Source organism: Prionailurus bengalensis, chromosome D2, assembly GCF_016509475.1.
Source record: "Prionailurus bengalensis isolate Pbe53 chromosome D2, Fcat_Pben_1.1_paternal_pri, whole genome shotgun sequence".
Lineage (NCBI taxonomy): Eukaryota > Metazoa > Chordata > Mammalia > Carnivora > Felidae > Prionailurus > Prionailurus bengalensis.
Genome location: NC_057351.1, coordinates 37,553,169 through 37,570,905, shown reverse-complemented (window position 1 = coordinate 37,570,905; position 17,737 = coordinate 37,553,169). Strand labels below are relative to the sequence as shown.

The 17,737-nt window shown below is 51.3% G+C and overlaps 1 protein-coding gene across 4 annotated transcripts in view; it reads left to right on the top strand.

The window, feature by feature from the left end:
- DLG5 (discs large MAGUK scaffold protein 5) overlaps positions 1-17,737 on the top strand; it is a 128,726-nt gene that overhangs the window by 73,589 nt on the left and 37,400 nt on the right. For all 4 annotated transcript variants that reach the window (XM_043596676.1, XM_043596678.1, XM_043596677.1 and 1 more), the window contains 8 exons: positions 4,229-4,488; positions 5,729-6,041; positions 11,011-11,195; positions 12,758-12,883; positions 15,458-15,590; positions 16,017-16,144; positions 16,803-16,978; positions 17,340-17,443. In XM_043596676.1, the coding sequence (XP_043452611.1) occupies positions 4,229-4,488; positions 5,729-6,041; positions 11,011-11,195; positions 12,758-12,883; positions 15,458-15,590; positions 16,017-16,144; positions 16,803-16,978; positions 17,340-17,443 (1,425 nt within the window). The remainder of the gene's footprint in view (positions 1-4,228; positions 4,489-5,728; positions 6,042-11,010; positions 11,196-12,757; positions 12,884-15,457; positions 15,591-16,016; positions 16,145-16,802; positions 16,979-17,339; positions 17,444-17,737) is intronic.

The window sequence follows — 17,737 nt, the reverse complement described above, 5'->3', positions numbered from 1 at the left end:
AAAGATTTAAATGTGAAAAGTAAAACTAAAACTTTTTAGATAAAAATAATAGGAGAGTATCTTTGTGATCTCAAGGTAGGAAGGAGCTTCTTCAATAAAACAACCAAAGCCCAAACCGTAGAGGAAATGATTGATAGATTTTACTATATCAAAATGGGAAGCTGTGGTATAACATAAGCCATATACTGGGAGATGATTTTGTAATAAATACAACTGGGAAAGGATTAGTGTCTGGAATTTAAAAATAAGTCCTACAAGAAGAGGAGAGAGGGGTGTGGGTGGGGAAGGAGGGAAGAAGGAAAATCAAAGATACAGACAGGCAGTTCATAGACGAGAAGATGTGTGTAGTCAGTAAGCAGGAGTCATAAGGAGAATTGCTCTGTCTTTCCAGTCATTTGGGGATGGGAGTTAAAAGAGCTCTTACTTGTCTATGAAATTAGCAATACTATAAAAAAATCTAACTTTCCCAATAGCCAAGAGGTAGAGACAACCCAAGTGTTTTTGACAAATGAATAGATAAACAAAATGTAGTAAATATCTACCCTGGAATATTATCCACCTTTAAAAAGGAAGGAATCTCTGTCACATACTATGGCATGGATGAACCCTGAAGGCATTCTGCTAAAGGAAGTCAATCCATCACAAAAAGAGAAATACTACATGATTCCATTTGTATGAGGTGCTTAGAGTTGTCAGATTCAGAGAGAGAGAATACAGAAGGGAGGCTCCTGGGGCTGAGGGGAGAGGGGGATGGGGGGCTGTTGTTTAATGGGGATTGAGTTTCAGTTTTGCAAGATGAAAAAGTTGTGGAGGTGGGTCACACAACCGTATGGATATACGTAACACTACTGAAATGGACACTTAAAAATGTAAGAAAATGGTGAAGACTGTTATGGCGGCCATGTAAACTTCCAACAAACAGGCAAAGAACGCAGATGTGTTCATGTAGTGAAATCCTACTTGCGTTGCTTGACCGCATCTCAAAAGCAACATTGAATAAAAAGGAGAACACATGGTATGATACCATAAGAGATTTTTATGAATAATAGGGAGAATGAATAAAGTATTGTGCATGGAGATGGGTGGCAGCAAATTTAGGGGAGTGATTGATTCAGGAGGGGAAGGGGGGTGCTGGATAGAGGAAGAATGTGGTGGGGACTTTAGCAACACCCATAATGCTTTATTTCTTGGGAGAACACTTCGAGACATGTGACAAGATAGCAGGATTAGAGCTGGGTGGTGAGTACTTTAAAATGGTGTTATATTAGGTGCTCTGCTTTTCTGTATGTTTGGAAGATATTCTGTTTTTTTTTTTCACAAAAAAAGACTTGAGACAGTAGAGTGTGCTTAGGGGTTTTCTGACTGGTTTAAGTGTGCAGCTCTTGTCTGCCACATTGAAGCATTTTTACAAAACAGTCAAGATTTTAACTGCCAGGGGCGCTTGGGTGGCTCAGTTGGTTAAGCGTCCGACTTCAGCTCAGGTCATGATCTCACGATTCATGGGTTTCAGCCCCGTGTCGGGCTCTGTGCTGACAGCTCAGAGCCTGGAGCCTGCTTCAGATTCTGTCTCCCTCTCTCTGCCCCTCCCCCACTCATGCTGTTTTTTTTTTCTCTCTCTCTCTCTCTCTCTCTCTAAAATAAATAAACATTAAAATTAAAAGGATTTTAACTGCCAAAGAACCTATTATTACTTTTTAATTTAATCTGATTTTAATTTTTTTAATGTTTATTTATTTTTGAGAGACACAGAGAGAGACAGAGACAGAGAGAGTGCATGCAAGTGAGTGGGGGAGGGGCAGAGAGAGAGGGAGACACAGAATCTGAAGCAGGCTCCAGGCTCCGAGCTGTCAGCACAGAGCCTGACACGGGGCTTGAATTCATGAGCTGTGAGATCATGACCTGAGCTAAAGTCAGATGCTCAACAGACTGAGCCACCCAGGCACCATCCCAATTTTTTTTTTTTTTAACATTTATTTATTTTTGAGACAGAGACAGAGCATGAATGGGGGAGGGTCAGAGAGAAAGGGAGACAGAGAATCGTAAGCAGGCTCCAGGCTCCGAGCTGTCAGCACAGAGCCCGACGTGGGTCTTGAACTCACGAACTGAGAGATCATGACCTGAGCCGAAGTCAGAGGCTTAACCAATTGAGCTACCCAGGCGCCCCTATTACTGGTTTTTAAAAATGAGTTTGTATTTCAGTGTCCTTGCCTCCTGCAAAGGATTGCAGGAGTTTTGCTTGAAGAAGAAAAAAAGAAAGCCAACTAGGAAAAAAGGGAGCAACAAGAGTAACCGCCCCGAATGGGCAGATTTGTGGGGTGCCCTTCCTCTCTGATGTCTGCGATCCCGGGAGCTAGGGCTTACGTCTTAGGGGAACAGACTCACTTTCCTTGTCTCTGGGATTCTGACTTCTGGCTCTCATTTGTCATGTTTATTGAGAGTGGACATTCCCTTCCAAGGGAGTGTTCGGTATCCTAGCTTCTTCTGGTTCTTGGTGCTGCGAAAATCTGATAACCCTGGGTCCATGCTGAATAAGCAGATGACACCTGGTGTGTTGCAGTTGGAAGAGTTAAGCGAGCTTTTCTGGTTGAGTCCTATCATTGGAGGAGTAAGGAAACTGGAATCCAGAGATGTGGAGTGACCCACCCAAGGGCTCAGATCCCCTGTCGTGCTTAGCAGAAGTCAGAAGGCCTCTGGCAACTAATGAACTCATCTTGCTGTTTACTCTTTTTTTTTTTTTTTTTTTTAAATTTTTCTTTTCCCCAGCGTTTTTATTTAGTTTGGGGACAGAGAGAGACAGAGCATGAACGGGGGAGGGGCAGAGAGAGAAGGAGACACAGAATCGGAAACAGGCTCCAGGCTCCGAGCCATCAGCCCAGAGCCTGACGCGGGGCTCGAACTCCCGGACCGCGAGATCGTGACCTGGCTGAAATCGGACGCTTAACCGACTGCGCCACCCAGGCGCCCCAACTCTTTAGAGCAGCACCTCAAGTGAACTTCAGTACCTGTAATTCAGAGTAGACCATCTTCTTGCTTACAAGCCTTGCATGGTTCCCATCTCGCTCAGGGTACAGTTTTTGCTTGCTGTGAGCTTTGGAGCTGTGCCCACTTCTGCAGCCTCTTTTCACTTCAGCCTTGTTTGTGGGGCTCTGACTGGAGCCCTGCCCTTCTCTTCTCTTTGTGCCTAGACCATGTGTGGTGGTCCCTGCCTCAGGGCCTTTGCACTTGTTCACCTCTGTGTGCTCTAGCTGCTGCTCTTCATTTGCATCCAAGCTCAGAAGTCACCTTCTTAGAGAGGCCTCCTTAAGCCTTAGCCCCTCTATATTTTCTTAGTAGCCCTGATTATTATCTGAAGTTATTTTAGTTATTATTTTTATAATAATAACTCTCTTTACCTCTCTACTTGTCTCTGTGTGTTTGTTTCTGCCCATGAGGATAAAAGGTCCCTAGGTCACAGTCTTTACATGACCTGTCCAGCATCACCGGCATCTAGGATATGTTAGGTACTTGTACTGGGGGTCCTCAACATCTCCCCCCAGGTTTGGTGATTTGCTAGGAGGATGTATAAGACTCAGCATATAATCACACCCAGGGCTAAAAATTTATTTCAGTGAAAGGATCCAAAGCAAAATCAACAAAGGGAAGAGGTGCATGGGACAAAGTCCAGAGGACTTTGCGAGTTTCTGAGAGTCCTCCCCTGTGGAGTCACATGGGACACCCTTAATTCTTCTATCATTGAATTGTGACCTACTCCCTGCCCCGGGGTTTTAGTGGGGTCTGGCCGTACAGGCACCCTCTGCCGAGCATGTACTGAAATTCTGGACTCCCAGGAGAAAACATGTGCTCAGCCTAAGCCACGCTCTGTCCAGTCCAGGCACGGGGAGCCCCTCTTACCGCCTTGAGGAACGTTTTACGTGAGTGTAGGGGACTGCTTGCCATTCAAGCTCCCAGCTGCCAGCCAAGGGTCAGCTTGTAAGCAGGTCTTTCTAAGGATAGACGTCTCGGGGCTGCAACAGTAACTCCTTTCTCCCTCTTCGGAAATATTTGTGAGTGAGTGAATTGGCCAGTGTGATTGAGAGGCCTGTGGAATCACATCTCGAGCCTCCCAAAGGCCAGAAGGTGTGGCCTCCCCTCGTTTGTCAGCAGTAATACCCCCGGACAGAGGACAGTGGCAAGCCCGCCCTTCCTTCTGTCCTCAGGTCCTTGGTAAGTGTGCCTCTCTGGTCCCCAGGTGTTGAAGCACAACGGGTCGTCAGAAATTCTCAATAAACTGTACGACACGGCCATGGACAAGCTGGAGGTGGTCAAGAAGGACTATGATGCCCTGCGGAAGAGGTACAGCGAGAAAGTTGCCATCCACAACTCTGACCTGAGCCGCCTGGAACAGCTGGAGGAGGAGAACCAGCGTCTGCTGAAGCAGACGGAGATGCTGACTCAGCAGAGGGACACGGCCATCCAGCTGCAGCACCAGTGTGCCCTCTCCCTGAGGAGGTAAGAGCCGCCCGTCCGCCCGTCTCCTGTGCGCAGAGAACGGCCAGAGGGCCAAGTGGGTCTTCTCTGCCTTGGGACCGCTCTCCTTTGTGGGCTTATTGTTATCTGCAAGGCTCTCAGCTGTTCCCAAGGAGTAAAAAAAAAAAAAAAAAGAAAAGGGAAGGCACAAGTGACTGTGCCTTTTCATTTGAAAAAAAATTTTTGGAATATTTTGGAAATGTTTTGTTGGCACTCACTGTGGCTTGGGAATTGCACTTTTTCCTCCCGTCTGAACAGCTCTGATGTGTTCTGACCACCTCGTTTCTTACATCTCCTCATAAGCCTCTCCCTTCTGTGTCATCTACCCGCCCAGCATAGGAGAGTTATTCATCCTAGGCATTGTTCTAAAATTTCACTTTTTTAAAGGTATAAAATCTGCAGGGAAGTGACCCTTGCCCTCAAACACTGTTTCGTAAGGTACATTCCTGCAGAACGCCAGTTCTCTGGAGGGTTCACTGGTGTCCTATGCATGCTGTTCTCTGGATGTAAAAGGGATTAGGAGTTGCCAGGTTATACTTAGACAGGTTATACTTATACGGTTGCCAGGTTATACTTAGGCAGAAGTCTGTGGGACTTCTCAGAGCCTTTACTCTGATACTCTGTACTAGTCTCTCCAGGAGGGGGACACAGTGTTTCCCAATGTAAGGCCATCAGAGAACACACTTTTTTTTTTTTTTTTTTGATGGCACTTCATGAAGGATTGGCATTCTAAAGAACATGCATTCACAAATGCTTCTATAGAGCTGCAGGCTCTGATTTGCAGGGTTGCCTGTGTGGAAGGTGCCTCCTGGCCAGAAGGACTGAGCTGTGTCCTCGCCCCAGTCACCCACACCCAGGCCTTATCATCTGTATCTGAAAAATGGGGTGGTCGGACTAAATGATCATTAAGTCCATGTTTACCTCTTATATGCTGCGATGCTAGCATCGTTTTGTTTTTATTTTTTAAAAATAATGTGGCTTGACTGTGGAAGAAATACACTGTTATTCCTAGTAGAGCAGAGGGCATGAAGTCCTCAGATCAACTTCTGGTATTTGTAAAGGCTGAGAAAAATTCCAGGTCCGGGGGCACCGGCACTCCGTGACTTTCCTCTGTCGGAGGTGCGGATGACCTCACTCGAAACTTCATGCTTGACTGTCCAGTACGGCGGCACGGCCTGGGCAGGTCCCCGCCCCCCACGTCCCAGCTGCCTCTCTCCCCCAGGTTTGAGGCCATCCACCACGAGCTGAACAAGGCCACAGCCCAGAACAAGGACCTGCAGTGGGAAATGGAGCTGCTGCAGTCGGAGATGACCGAGCTGAGGACCATGCAGTTAAAAATGGCAAAGGAGTCGGAGAAGTACAAGGAGGAGCGGGATGCCGTGTACAGCGAGTACAAGCTCATCATGAGCGAGCGCGACCAGGTCATCTCTGAGCTCGACAAGCTGCAGACCGAGGTGGAGCTGGCCGAGTCCAAGCTCAAGAGCAGCACGTCTGAGAAGAAGGCTGCCAGCGAGGAGATGGAGGCACTGAGACAGGTGGGTGTGGGGCGGCTGGCCTCCCGCCTCGGGGAAGGCAGGGCGATGGGGGCCACAGCATCCGCACTGGTAGCCTCCTCCTGTTTGGTCTGCGTGCTGGCTGAGTTATCGAATGCGGCCTGGGTAGCTGCTGAGCTCACACTTGGGGCCCGGCTCTAGCGTGCCGTAGAGCATGCAAAGGGAAGTCCGGCTGTGGTCCGGGCCTTGGAGCTTAGAGCATAGCAAGAAAGTCGCAGGACATGCACAGACAAGCGTGGCCTCCGCTCACAGGCACTCTCACACCCAAACTCTTGGTTAAGTGATTGTAGATCAGCCTTGTGTTGACGGTCAGTGTGTGTCTCAAAGATTTGCTCACTGAGAAGCAGGATCCCAAGGACAAGGGCTTAAAGCCATCCATACCTTTGGCCTTGTGAATTCAGGAGAGCACCCTCAAGGATTTTTTTCCCCTCTACATCTGAGGAGTCTGCTCTTTAAAGGGATCATCTGGACTCCGGCTAGGAAGATGTGATAGTAGGCTGAGCACAAGGCCCTTCTAAAGCCTTGCTCCCTGGGGCACATGGCCTCCAGGTTCAGCTGCTAGGGGTTGAGTAGCATCAGAACTGAGCCAGAAAGCTTGACTCCTGAGTGATCAGCAAGGAGTCTCTACATCTTTCCTACCTGAGCCACCTTGGCCTTGTTGCTAACACATTTTTCCCTCAGGTTCATGTGTGCGCTTCTGGGGCTTATGTGGACTGGTGGACTCCTCCTATTTGAGATTCCCTTCCCATCCTGTTGGTTGATCTGCTTAGAGCCGCTGAAATTGATCACAGCAGGCTTTTATCCCATTGAAATAATTCTCCATTCTTGCCTCTCCATTCTACTTGCTCTGCAGCTCTGTTAGAATGCAGTCTTTAAGACTGGTCTGTGAGAAGAGAAAAGCAAGGTGTTAAACGTTGGGCAAGTAGGCAGGGGCAGCATGCATTAGATCAGTGTACCCAGCGCCCTCCAGACTGAGCATGAGGCAGGGCTGATGCCTGAGGGGTGGGCCAAGGCCTGTGAGGGTCTCTGCGGACAGTGATGCCTCCTTATGCTCAGGCGGTGCGAGGGGCTGTGGGAATGCAAGGGACAGGGCCCTGTGCTTGGAGAGGGGCGCTCCTCAGTCATGGGACCTCCTACCTCTCTGGGCCTCAGTTTCCTCATCTACAAAATAGAGACAATAGCAGTGCCTCACAGGGTAGCTGTGACAGTCCAATGGATGCATGTGGAAAACACACTTAGAATGGTGCCCCGTAAAGTAGGAATGATTTGAGTGTTTACTTTATTGTTAAGATGATTATTATGCCTGTCTGGATCTTACTGCCTCTTGGGACTAGGGTGAGCACTATGAAGTTGTTTCTGTAGGCAAAAGTGGGCCAGATGGGAGCAATTTAGTATAAGGGGGGTGGGGGGGGGGGCTGAGACTTATCCAGGCCGTGAGGACGAAAGCCTCATGAAAAGGAATATCTACTTTGATGAAATTTTTACAAGACCATGATGAAGGAATTTTTAATAAGCACAGATAACATATTAGGACTTGGGCATTGTGCCAGAGAAACCATCCCTTCGCTTTTTCATTCTGGTATCTGAGAGCTTAACTGTTGGGGGAAATGTGGATATTAAAGAAGGAAGACAAAACGATGAAGAAGGAAACTTTGGAAGTGACTCGTCAGTCACTGAACGAAAAGGTCCAGGAGAATGTGTAAAAGGCATGGAAGGTGGTAGGACAGCAGCCCCCTCGAGGGGTTTTCAAGGTTCTGGAGGTTAATGGTGCTCTTGTAGGGGTGTGATAGAGCTCCCAGTTTCCCGCGGTGCCAGCAGCTGGTGGCGGTCTGCCGTTCCCCGCCCCCCCCCCCCCCCCCCGCTCCCAGCACTCAGCATGCCCTTCGGCCTGGAGCCCAGTTTCTGGGCCTTCGCAGGGGGCATTGGCTGGATGCCAAGTCTGCCTGTCAGCTGAGGCAGGAATCTTTTCTAGGCACTGTTCCGAGTCAGCGGGCCGGACAGGAGAAGCTCTGCTCCTGCCCCGGCAGCTCCCAGAGCTGAAACGCTCTGTTCCTTCTCCAGTTTGTCTGGCTTCTCAGACAAGACCACTCCCCACCTGGCCAGAGGAGGCCGGGTCTGTGGCCTTGGCGGTCCTGGCCTTGAGGTGCCGTTGGGAGGGTCTTATCTCCCCCATGGTCTGATGAGGCCCCTTGGGATTGACCCCGTCTCTGTCCAGCAGCCGCCTCCTGGCAGGGTCAGCCCAGGTCGGCCCTCTAGCCAGGCTGCCTCCCTAATCTCGGAACTGTCTTCATTGTGCTCAGCCGAGGAGGGGGTTCCTTTTCTTTCTGACAGACTGTGTGTTCTCTACACTGTTCCTTTCTCTTTGTTCCTCCCTCTTCACTGACTCTCTTTCCTCGCTCACTCACCCCACCTCTGCCGTTCTACCCTCTTCTCTGGAGTGCATTTTGTGGTGAAAAGAGGGCTTTGGGGGGCCTGTTAGGGTCTTTGCCTGGCTCTGGATGCTGCCCTCTCTGCAGCTTCCCCCTCCCCGAATGGCCGTGTCCACAAGGGCCTCCCTGTCTAGGGCTGCTGCCCCAGCCTCTGGCCGCTGGCTGACCAGGTCCCGTGAAGGCTCGCTGCCCTCAGGATGGGAAGGAACTGCCTGGGGCAGCTGGTCCTTGCCACTGGGAAGCTGTGGGGCACCGCTGCCTATCACAGAGGTTCTTCTAGATGACAAATTATGTCCCAAGACCAGCCTCTCTGGCAGAGCTCCTGTCCCATAGAAAGGCCAGCTTGGTCACTCAGGCTGGCAGTGGCTTCCCGCCTTCCTGCTGTACCTCTGACTTGCAGTATTGTGGAGCTGAGCTCGGTGCGGGGGGACAGAGTGGGAGCTGCGTGTGACGGGGGGAGGAAGTACCGTTGGACAGGGAGGACAAGCAGGGGAGCGGGAGGGCGTTCCAGGAACTTAGAGGCTGTCATGTGTTGCCCAAATAGAAGAGACCAGTGTGTTCAGGGCGGGCTGCCCGCTCGGGGAACATTGCCCTCTCCCTGGACCCTGGTGAGCCTCTGCTGGGTCTTTCTTGTTGGCTTCGTGCCTGGCCCCAGTGAGTGTCTCGTGAAAGCCAGTCCCTCTCCTCCTGAGCCTGTGGCCCCATGCTCCCCCAGGGCGGACAGGAGGTACGTGTTGGGGGTGCTGTGGCAGAGTAAGACCTGGCCCTGGCAGGCACAGCACGGTGCAGAGCAGGAAGCCCTGGAGTGGCCATGGGAGACCTGGGATGGAGTTCAGCTCCTGGCTGATGGGTGGGACCCGGGACCAGTCACTTCCTGGGCCCTGAGCACCCTCATCCGAATTATCCGGGGACCGGATGAAGGGACCTCAGCTCCCAGCTCTATTGCGCTTTTAAAATACTCCTTGTTCTTCTCCCCTCTCAGTAAAACCAAGTCTTGTGCTTCTTGTGTTTCTCACATGGACACGGTGTTTGGGGAGCGAATTCATTTTGGAGATGAACAATTGGGGGAGAGGGTGGGAGCTGCCTAACACCCGGGGCTGGCCTCCAGTGTGTCACCTCAGGCCAGAGTGCAAAGACCTTTCCGTGACACCATATGGAAACACACTTCTTATATCAAACTACTAACATATAAAACACCGAGTAAAGTGTTAATTTAAGTGTTCTCGTTAAACCTACTATTTATAATACATTCTTGACATCTTTAATAGCAGTAATCAGTTTTCAAAAAAATGGCAAACTAGACAGACTCCCAACACTGCATGAAAGTGGGGAAAATCAAAACCGAAGTGCTTTGAACTGATGTTGGGAAATGTGAGGTCTGAGCACGAGCATACCAACCACCGTGTCACTCTGGGTTAAGGTGTACTTTCTGTGCAGACTTTTTTCCAGCTTCTCCTGGGTCTGTACTCGAGAGAGGAGGGGTGATTGTGAGATGACTCCGTGTACTTTCCTTTCTTTCCTCATCCTCGTCTGTCGTCTGAACCTTTGGGATCTTTTTGAACGTGTCTATCAGGGGCTGCGCATCCGGCTCCTCTGCGGAGGGTGAGCCGTGGAGTCCTCAGAGGCTTTCTTGCTGTGTTTGTCGTCTTTATTCTTTCTGCAAAGAGGGGGGGATTCCCGGCACAGACATCAGTGCCTGCCTCTTGTGTCCTGTTTGTACTTTGCTTCTGAAAGCCCTTGAGCCGAAGTGGGATTCCTCCTGCAGTAGATGCTCACTGTGTCCTTTGTCGTTTTCCCTGTGTTTTCTAAGGGTTAGAGAGACGCAGAGGGAGCTTTCTACACGAGAGCTTCCAGGCATTTGACTTGAAACTGTAGCAGAGCATGTAATGCTTTGAGGAGGTGTCAAGATGCAAATGTTTCAGATTTTGGCTTTTTAAACAAACTGAGAGACGCAGGATTTCACCAGCAAAGATGCTGGTATATGTTCAGATTTAAAAATAACTCCATGTGCCGGAGCATAAAAACCAGTCTTGCAGACACAGAGGGTTGGGAATTATCATGATCGACGTCTACACCCTTCACTGCAGTCAGTCCTCGTGTCGTTATGTTTTGACAGGAGAGCTCTTGAGAGACACATGATGTGCGATGTGAGCCTTGCGAGTGGCAGGGGGGAGGAGCCTGGAGCAAGCACTCCAGGGGAGGCATTCCATCTGCGCCACTGAGACCTCGGCCACACCGCACAGGGGCTGGGGTTCTGGTCCAGGCTCTGCTCTGTGGAGCTGGGAGAGTTTGGACTGGACCCTACCTAATGTCACTAGGCGTCTTGAGTATGGCTGTGGGACATGGAGTCACCGGGGGTGCAGGTGCATGCAGGGGTGTGTTGGGATGGGCTCAGGCTAGGATCCCATGTTTCCCTCCATCCAGCTCCTGAGGGTTCAGCCCAGCCCCTACACCGGCTGGAGGGTGCTTCTCACCCGAAGGCTCACTAACTGCCCCGTCTGCTTGCCCCTTGACCCCACCAGATGAAAGACACGGTGACAATGGATGCTGGGAGAGCCAACAAGGAGGCTGAAATCCTTCGAAAGCAATGCAAGGCTCTGTGCCAGGAACTGAAGGAAGCCCTCCAGGAGGCGGATGTGGCCAAGTGCCGGCGGGACTGGGCCTTCCAGGAGCGGGATAAGATCGTGGCGGAACGGGACAGCATCCGGTACGGGGAGCCCCTGGGCTGGTGTGGGCTCTCATCTCTCCACCATGCTCTGGGTCTCTGGGGATGATCAGAGTCACTTGCCACATGTCCAGGTAAGGTGGGAGTGACCGTCGTTCCTCCCTTCTCACCTGAGGTGGTGCCCCAGCCTTGCTTCACAGCGTTAGAAGTGTCTGCTGCAACCTAGATGTCTGCATGTGCATGGAGACTGGATGAGACCCTCCCCCTGCCATGAGGTGGCACAAAGACAGGGTTTTCTCTTAGGGGACTTCTGATGAAATGGACATATCAAAAATGCACTCTTTTAGTTGGCATTCTTTGGGCACCTGCTGTGTGCCAGGATGGTGGGTCCCTCATACAAGGACACCCTGGGACTCCCGGACAAGTGTGGTGCCCTTGAGGGGCCAGCGCTGTGGGGGCCACGGCAGCTTTGTCAGACAGGGCAGCAAGGGAGGGACACAGTTAGAATGGTAAATTCCAGGGTCACAGTTAGAACTGTGATGGGGGCTTGCAGGGCACTGGGGGAACTGGTGTGGAGTCTCCCCAGAAAGCATGAGCTTGAACTGAAGCTCGAGTGGAGGTTTTCCAGGTGGAGGAGGGGGATGGGTGTTACAACCTGAGGAAACATGAACAAAGGTGTGTGGTTTGCTCAGGGCAGGGATATGCTCGTGGACTTGGGGGAGTCCCAGGAGAGGTGGCTGATGGGGTTCCTGAGGACAGGCTGTAAGGGCCTCGAAAGGGAAGCCCAGGAGCGTAGCCTTAATTCTTGGCAGGGGTAGAGCCACGAGGGGCTGTGGTGGTGCTGGTGGTGATTTGGTCATTGAGAATTTGCGAACGATCCCTGTGGTTAGAGACTGACGTCTACCCAGGCTGCTCAGGAGATGAGGGTTCAGGACTGGAGGGATTGGGGGCCATGGAGAGATGGGGACCAGCCCTTAGGTGCCATCCTATGACAGGATGCAGTTCTGGAGGTGACCCAGAGCACGCGCTCCCTGGCTGCCAGGTCACCTATCCCTACCTTCTCTGAATGGCTGAGGTGGTGCTGGGGCCCCAGGAGCCATGCATCCTTTGGTGGGGGAGTTGTCAGGCCTGCACTTTGCACTCACCTGCACAGAGACTGCACAGGGCTGCAGAGACGATGGAGACATGATTGCTGTCCGAGTGGGGGGCTCAGTCTAGTTGCAGGGTGGGGGACAGCTCTAGCAAGGCCTGCATGGGGGTAGTTATGAGGCATGTGGTAGGTGATGGGATAGCAGGGCCTGCCCGGTGGGCTGCGGCTGGGGCTGGGGGTGGGCATTCACCCAGGCACGTTGAGGGCAAAGCAGTGGGAAGAGCAATGGATGTTCAGAACCCATTACCCAATAACTGCGGAGGTGTCTCCTTCCTGGTCCTCAGCGTCTTCTCTGTCCCTGGATGGGGTTGGCCTGGGTGGTCTCCTGTCCAGATTTTCCAGCACTCCTGTGCATTTGGAGGCAAGGCAGGCACCTGGGGTGTCTGGGGGATAGGCCGTGAATCCTCTGCCCCCTTGCCCTCACGGTGACCTTGGCCTCTGCCCTGTCTGCCAGGACGCTCTGTGACAACCTAAGGCGGGAGCGGGACCGGGCGGTGAGCGAGCTGGCCGAGGCCCTGCGCAGCCTGGATGACACTCGCAAACAGAAGAATGACGTCAGCCGGGAGCTCAAGGAGCTCAAGTATGTTGGGGCAGGTGCCTGCGTGGGGGGACAGGGTGGGCACCTGCCTGGGGGTGTAGGAGCCCCTCTGCGGGCAGGGCAGGGCTGACTGTGCCTTACTCTGTCAGCCTGTAGAATGGGTCCGAATGCCACCTCCATGCTGAGAGGTGATTAGACATTCTTAGGCCATCACAGAAGATGGCAGCCCTTTTGTGAGCACACGGAGACAGACTTTGCACATCGTGTGCAAAGGTACATAGGAAGGAAACTCTCTGTTCAGAGGCAGTGCATTTGGGGACAGGCATGCATGTACTGTCCATTCATTCATTCATTCATTCCCTTTCTACCTCATTCATTCACCACCTCTAGGATTTACTAAGCGCCTGCTGTGTATGGGCCAGGCCTGTGGGGAGGCCCTGGGGGAGGCCCTGGGGGAGCTGAACAGAGGACCAGGTCTCTGTCTGTGGGGCTCACAGCACACAGGAGAGACAGACCACCATTCACTAGTCCGTTCTGCCTGTGTCGTGCGGATGCCCATGTGAGAGGGACTGGGGTGTCAGGCAGCCTCCCCTCGGTTATAGCACTGCACCCAGGGCTGTGATTCAGGACATGGTGACCCTGAGCAATGGACTGAAAATACAAAGATCAAAGTTAAAAGGAGAGATTGGCAGAACCCAGGAGCTGTCACTGTAGGGTAGAACGAGGCTGTCCTGAGAAGCAGTGGCTGTCTGTTCTGAGAAACTTGCTCAGCTGATAGAGCGGTATAGGGTGGTGAGGAGCATGAGTGTGAGTGTGCAAGCCTCGCTTGCTCGAGCAACGCCTTTCACACGGAGTGACAGCTTTCCCTCCCTCCCCATTCAGTAACCTCTAACATGAGCCAACAAGCTTTAGTTATTAGATGAAAACCCAGAACCTCTTGGGCTTGAGTACTCTAAAGAAAATCTCAGGGGCTAAGAGGCAAAGTGAAGCACTCTCTCCAGAGACCCACCTTGGGTCTAGCAAGTGATGGAATCAAATTAAGGTAAAGCCTGGCCCCTGGGGGCTTGAGCTCGGCAGAAAGTTTTGCATTTTAATTGCCTGGAGCTTCTAAGGAAGTCAAATTCCACTTGTTGTTCTGCACGTTTGAATTTGCACCTCCTCTTTGTTAAGCTTTCTAACTGGTGCTGCTGCTCAGGGACCCCCAGTCTGCAGAGGCAGCAGACATGCCCCGGCGGATGAGAGATGAGCAGGTGCAGTGAGCATTAAACACAGAGCTTCGGGCTGCACAGGGCTAGTGGGGGTCGTGTCCAGGGAAGAAGGCTTTGGGGCTCTGCCTTGAGGCTGAGTGGCATTCTGGAGCCGGCCAGTGAGAGCACAGCCCAGACAGAGATGTGGACCTGCAAGCCTGTCCATTTGAGAAGGAACCAGAAGGAGGTCATGAGTATGCCCCAGAGCCCAGTAGGCAGTACCGATGAACTATAAAGGCTGGGTGTGGGTTTTAGGACAAAGGGTGTCAGATGCAAGTTCCTGGGGGATAGTACAAAGTTTCTGAGTCTTTTTTCATCTCTTAACTGGGTCTTTCTTAGAGCTTAAGTGTTTGTATATTGGTCAAATCCAACTTACTGGTTTTTAATTTCTAATTTTTAAATTTTGTTGTTATGTTTTTATTTATTTTGAGAGAGAGAGAGAGAGAGTAGGAAAGGGGCAGAGAGAGAGGGGAAGAGAAAATGCCAAGCAGGCTCCACGCTGTCAGTGCTGAGCCAGACTCGGGGCTCAATCTCATGAACTGTGACATCATGACCTGAGTCGAAATCAAGGGTTGGATGCTTAACTGACTAAGCCACTCAGGTGCCCCAATTTTTAATTTTTAATTGAGTGTATGATGTCTAAGGACCCTTAACGCTTCATCTCAAAGATTTTCTCTTGTATTTTCCTTTTAAACGTGTTACAGCTTTATTTTATACATTTCAATGTGTGATACGTTTTGAGTTAATTTTTCTGTAAGATGTGATGTGTAGATTGGGGCTCAGTTTTTTTTTGCCATGGGTGTGCAGGCGTTCCAGCGTCACTGGTCAAACGCTTTCTTCTGCTGAAGTATTTTAGTACCTCTCATACTTTGTGGGGGTGTTTCTGGATTCTTCATTCTGTCCCAGTGATCTCTGTGTCTATCTTCCTGCAATTCTGCAATGTCTCAATTACTGTAGCTATAAAAAAAAGTCTTAAAATCGAGTAGAGTGATTCCTCCCACTTAATTTTTCATTTTCAGAATTGTTTCAGCTATTCTGATTCCTTACCTTTCTCTCCCTGTGTGTTTTAGAATAATCTTGTCTGTATCCACAATAAAGTGTTGCTGGCATTTCTCAAGGAATTGCATTAAACCCTGGGTTAAGTTTGGGAAGACTTTGATTGTTTTTTGAGTAAACCTCCATGAAAATGCCTTGATAGCTAAGAAGCCTTGGCGTGTGGCTCCAGATTTATTGGGAAGCTGGCATGGAGTGTGAGAGGGAGAGGAACCTCCTTTGGCTCTCACGGTGGCCTTCCTGCCTTCTGAGCTGTGACTTGGGTGGGATGTGATGCCTCCCTGGGGACCATCGTCATAGCTCTTTCTGTTCCTAGGGAGCAGATGGAATCCCAGCTGGAGAAGGAGGCTCGGTTCCGGCAGCTGATGGCGCACAGCTCCCACGACTCGGCCATCGACACAGATTCCATGGAGTGGGAAACGGAAATTGTGGAGTTCGAAAGGGAGACGGTGAGCTGCCCTGATGTCTTTACTCCCTTTGAATGGGGGTGGGAGAGGATGCCCCCCTTGTGGGGTTCCCCCATTTCTCGGCTGTCAGTTTGGGGCTTCGGCTTTTCTTGCCAGGGTGCGTGCATCCTTTCCCTGCCCTTGTCCAAGCTGGGTTGTGACAGGTTGGTGTCCGTGGCCCCTCCAGCCACGGCTGGAGACAGTGCATGGAGGGCAGAGGGCAGAGCAGGGCTCTTCTGTAGGGATGTGTGTCTGCAGTAGCTGCAAGGGGCACATGGCAGCTGCTCCGGGCTTCATCCTGTGGTCCGAGTGCCCCATCAGACATGGTGAAGGAGCAGTCCTCACAGAGAAGCAAGTGGCTTGAGGTTTCAGAGTGAAATGTTTCTAATCACTGCTTTATAAAGTGTGTGGCTACTGCTCTTTTGACAGGAGGATATTGACTTGAAGGCACTTGGGTTCGATATGGCAGAAGGTGTGAATGAGCCTTGTTTGCCGGGGGACTGTGGGATATTTGTCACTAAAGTGGACAAAGGAAGCATTGCTGATGGCCGCTTACGGTAAGAGTGGAGGAGGCCCAGGCTCTGGAGGGAAGGGGGACCCTCTGACCCAATGCAAGGGACCCAGGGAGTCAGGTGGCTGTTAAGTGAGTGCACCCCAGGGTCTGGGGGACTCGAAGGCTCAACTGCTAACATTACCCTTAAAGGAGACTCTATGACTCATGGGGGCCTTTGTGTCTGGCCTTTCCACAGGCCCCAGGTGCTGCCCTTCACTTTTCTAGGTAGGAAAAGGCTCAGGCAGTATGGGTGAGAGTTTAGGATGTGCGTTGCATGCCCATGCCATGAAATAGCAACGAGAATAAACTACCGTTTGCTAAGTGCTGGTTTAGGCCCCTTGTATAATCAATTCGTTAATTTTTAAAATCCAGTGAGGTAGGTCTGTACTCTGCTATTGGCCCCATTTTACAGATGAGGACACCGAGGTGTGGAGGCGCTAGGTCACACTGCTAGTAAGTGGTAGGGCCAGGATTGGCACCCAAGCAGCCTGGCCCCAGCATCTGTGAGTGTAGCCATTTGAGCCTGCTGAAGAGGAGATCTTTCTGAATGTGTGTGCGGGGCAACCGCTTTCTGGCACTCATCTCCTCAGACTAGAGCGGTGGGGCCTGCCCACTGGTCCCAAGGCCTAAGCAGGTGCTGACCTGGCTGTGCCCCTCCTCAGGGTCAATGACTGGCTGCTGAGAATCAACGATGTGGACCTCATCAACAAGGACAAGAAGCAGGCCATCAAGGCCCTCCTCAACGGGGAGGGGGCCATTAACATGGTCGTGCGGCGGAGGAAGTCCCTGGGCGGGAAGGTGGTCACACCACTGCACATCAACCTGAATGGACAGAAAGGTAGTGGGCCTGCCAAAGTGCACAGAGCACCTCAGATGGCGGGGCAGACCCCTTTTTTGTGCAGAGGGGATGTTTCTGAGTTACTGATGCCGTTAAATGCAGTGCATGTCATCCCTGGCTGGGGGCCACCCGGGTCCTGGGTCTTGCCGGTCTCTGGGTGTTTGATTCACAAGACCAGACGTCACTGAGCTTCCGGGTGGTCTGACCTGGCCCGGGTGTTGGGACGGGCAGGTCGCAGTCTGCGAATGTTCCCTTTTGAAGGGAATGTTGCCTCCTGAAGACAAGGTGGGAGGACCAGAGGGCCCTGTGACCGGCGTGGGGGTTAACTGGATATTGCCCATGTCTGCCCTGTGGTTCACAGACAGCGGCATCTGTCTGGAGAATGGAGTATATGCTGCTGCCGTGATGCCTGGAAGCCCGGCTGCCAAAGAGGGGTCCCTCGCGGTGGGAGACAGGATTGTGGCGGTAAGCCTCAGGGCCGGGGTGTCTGCCCCACATGGAGAGTAGATGCGATTTGAGAGATTGAACAGGAAGTAACGAACAGAGATTTTATGTTAACCGTGTTCGTTAAATGGGAACAAACTTTTTTTTTTTCTCATAGTGTGTTTCCATTGATAGTAGACAATCAGGAAATAGAAACTTTAGGAAGAAAATAAGAATCCTAATTGCTACCACCTATAGATAACCTTTATGAACATTTTAAATGTATTTTTCTGTAGCCTTTATTCTGCACATGAATCTGTATTTAGGTCAGTTTAA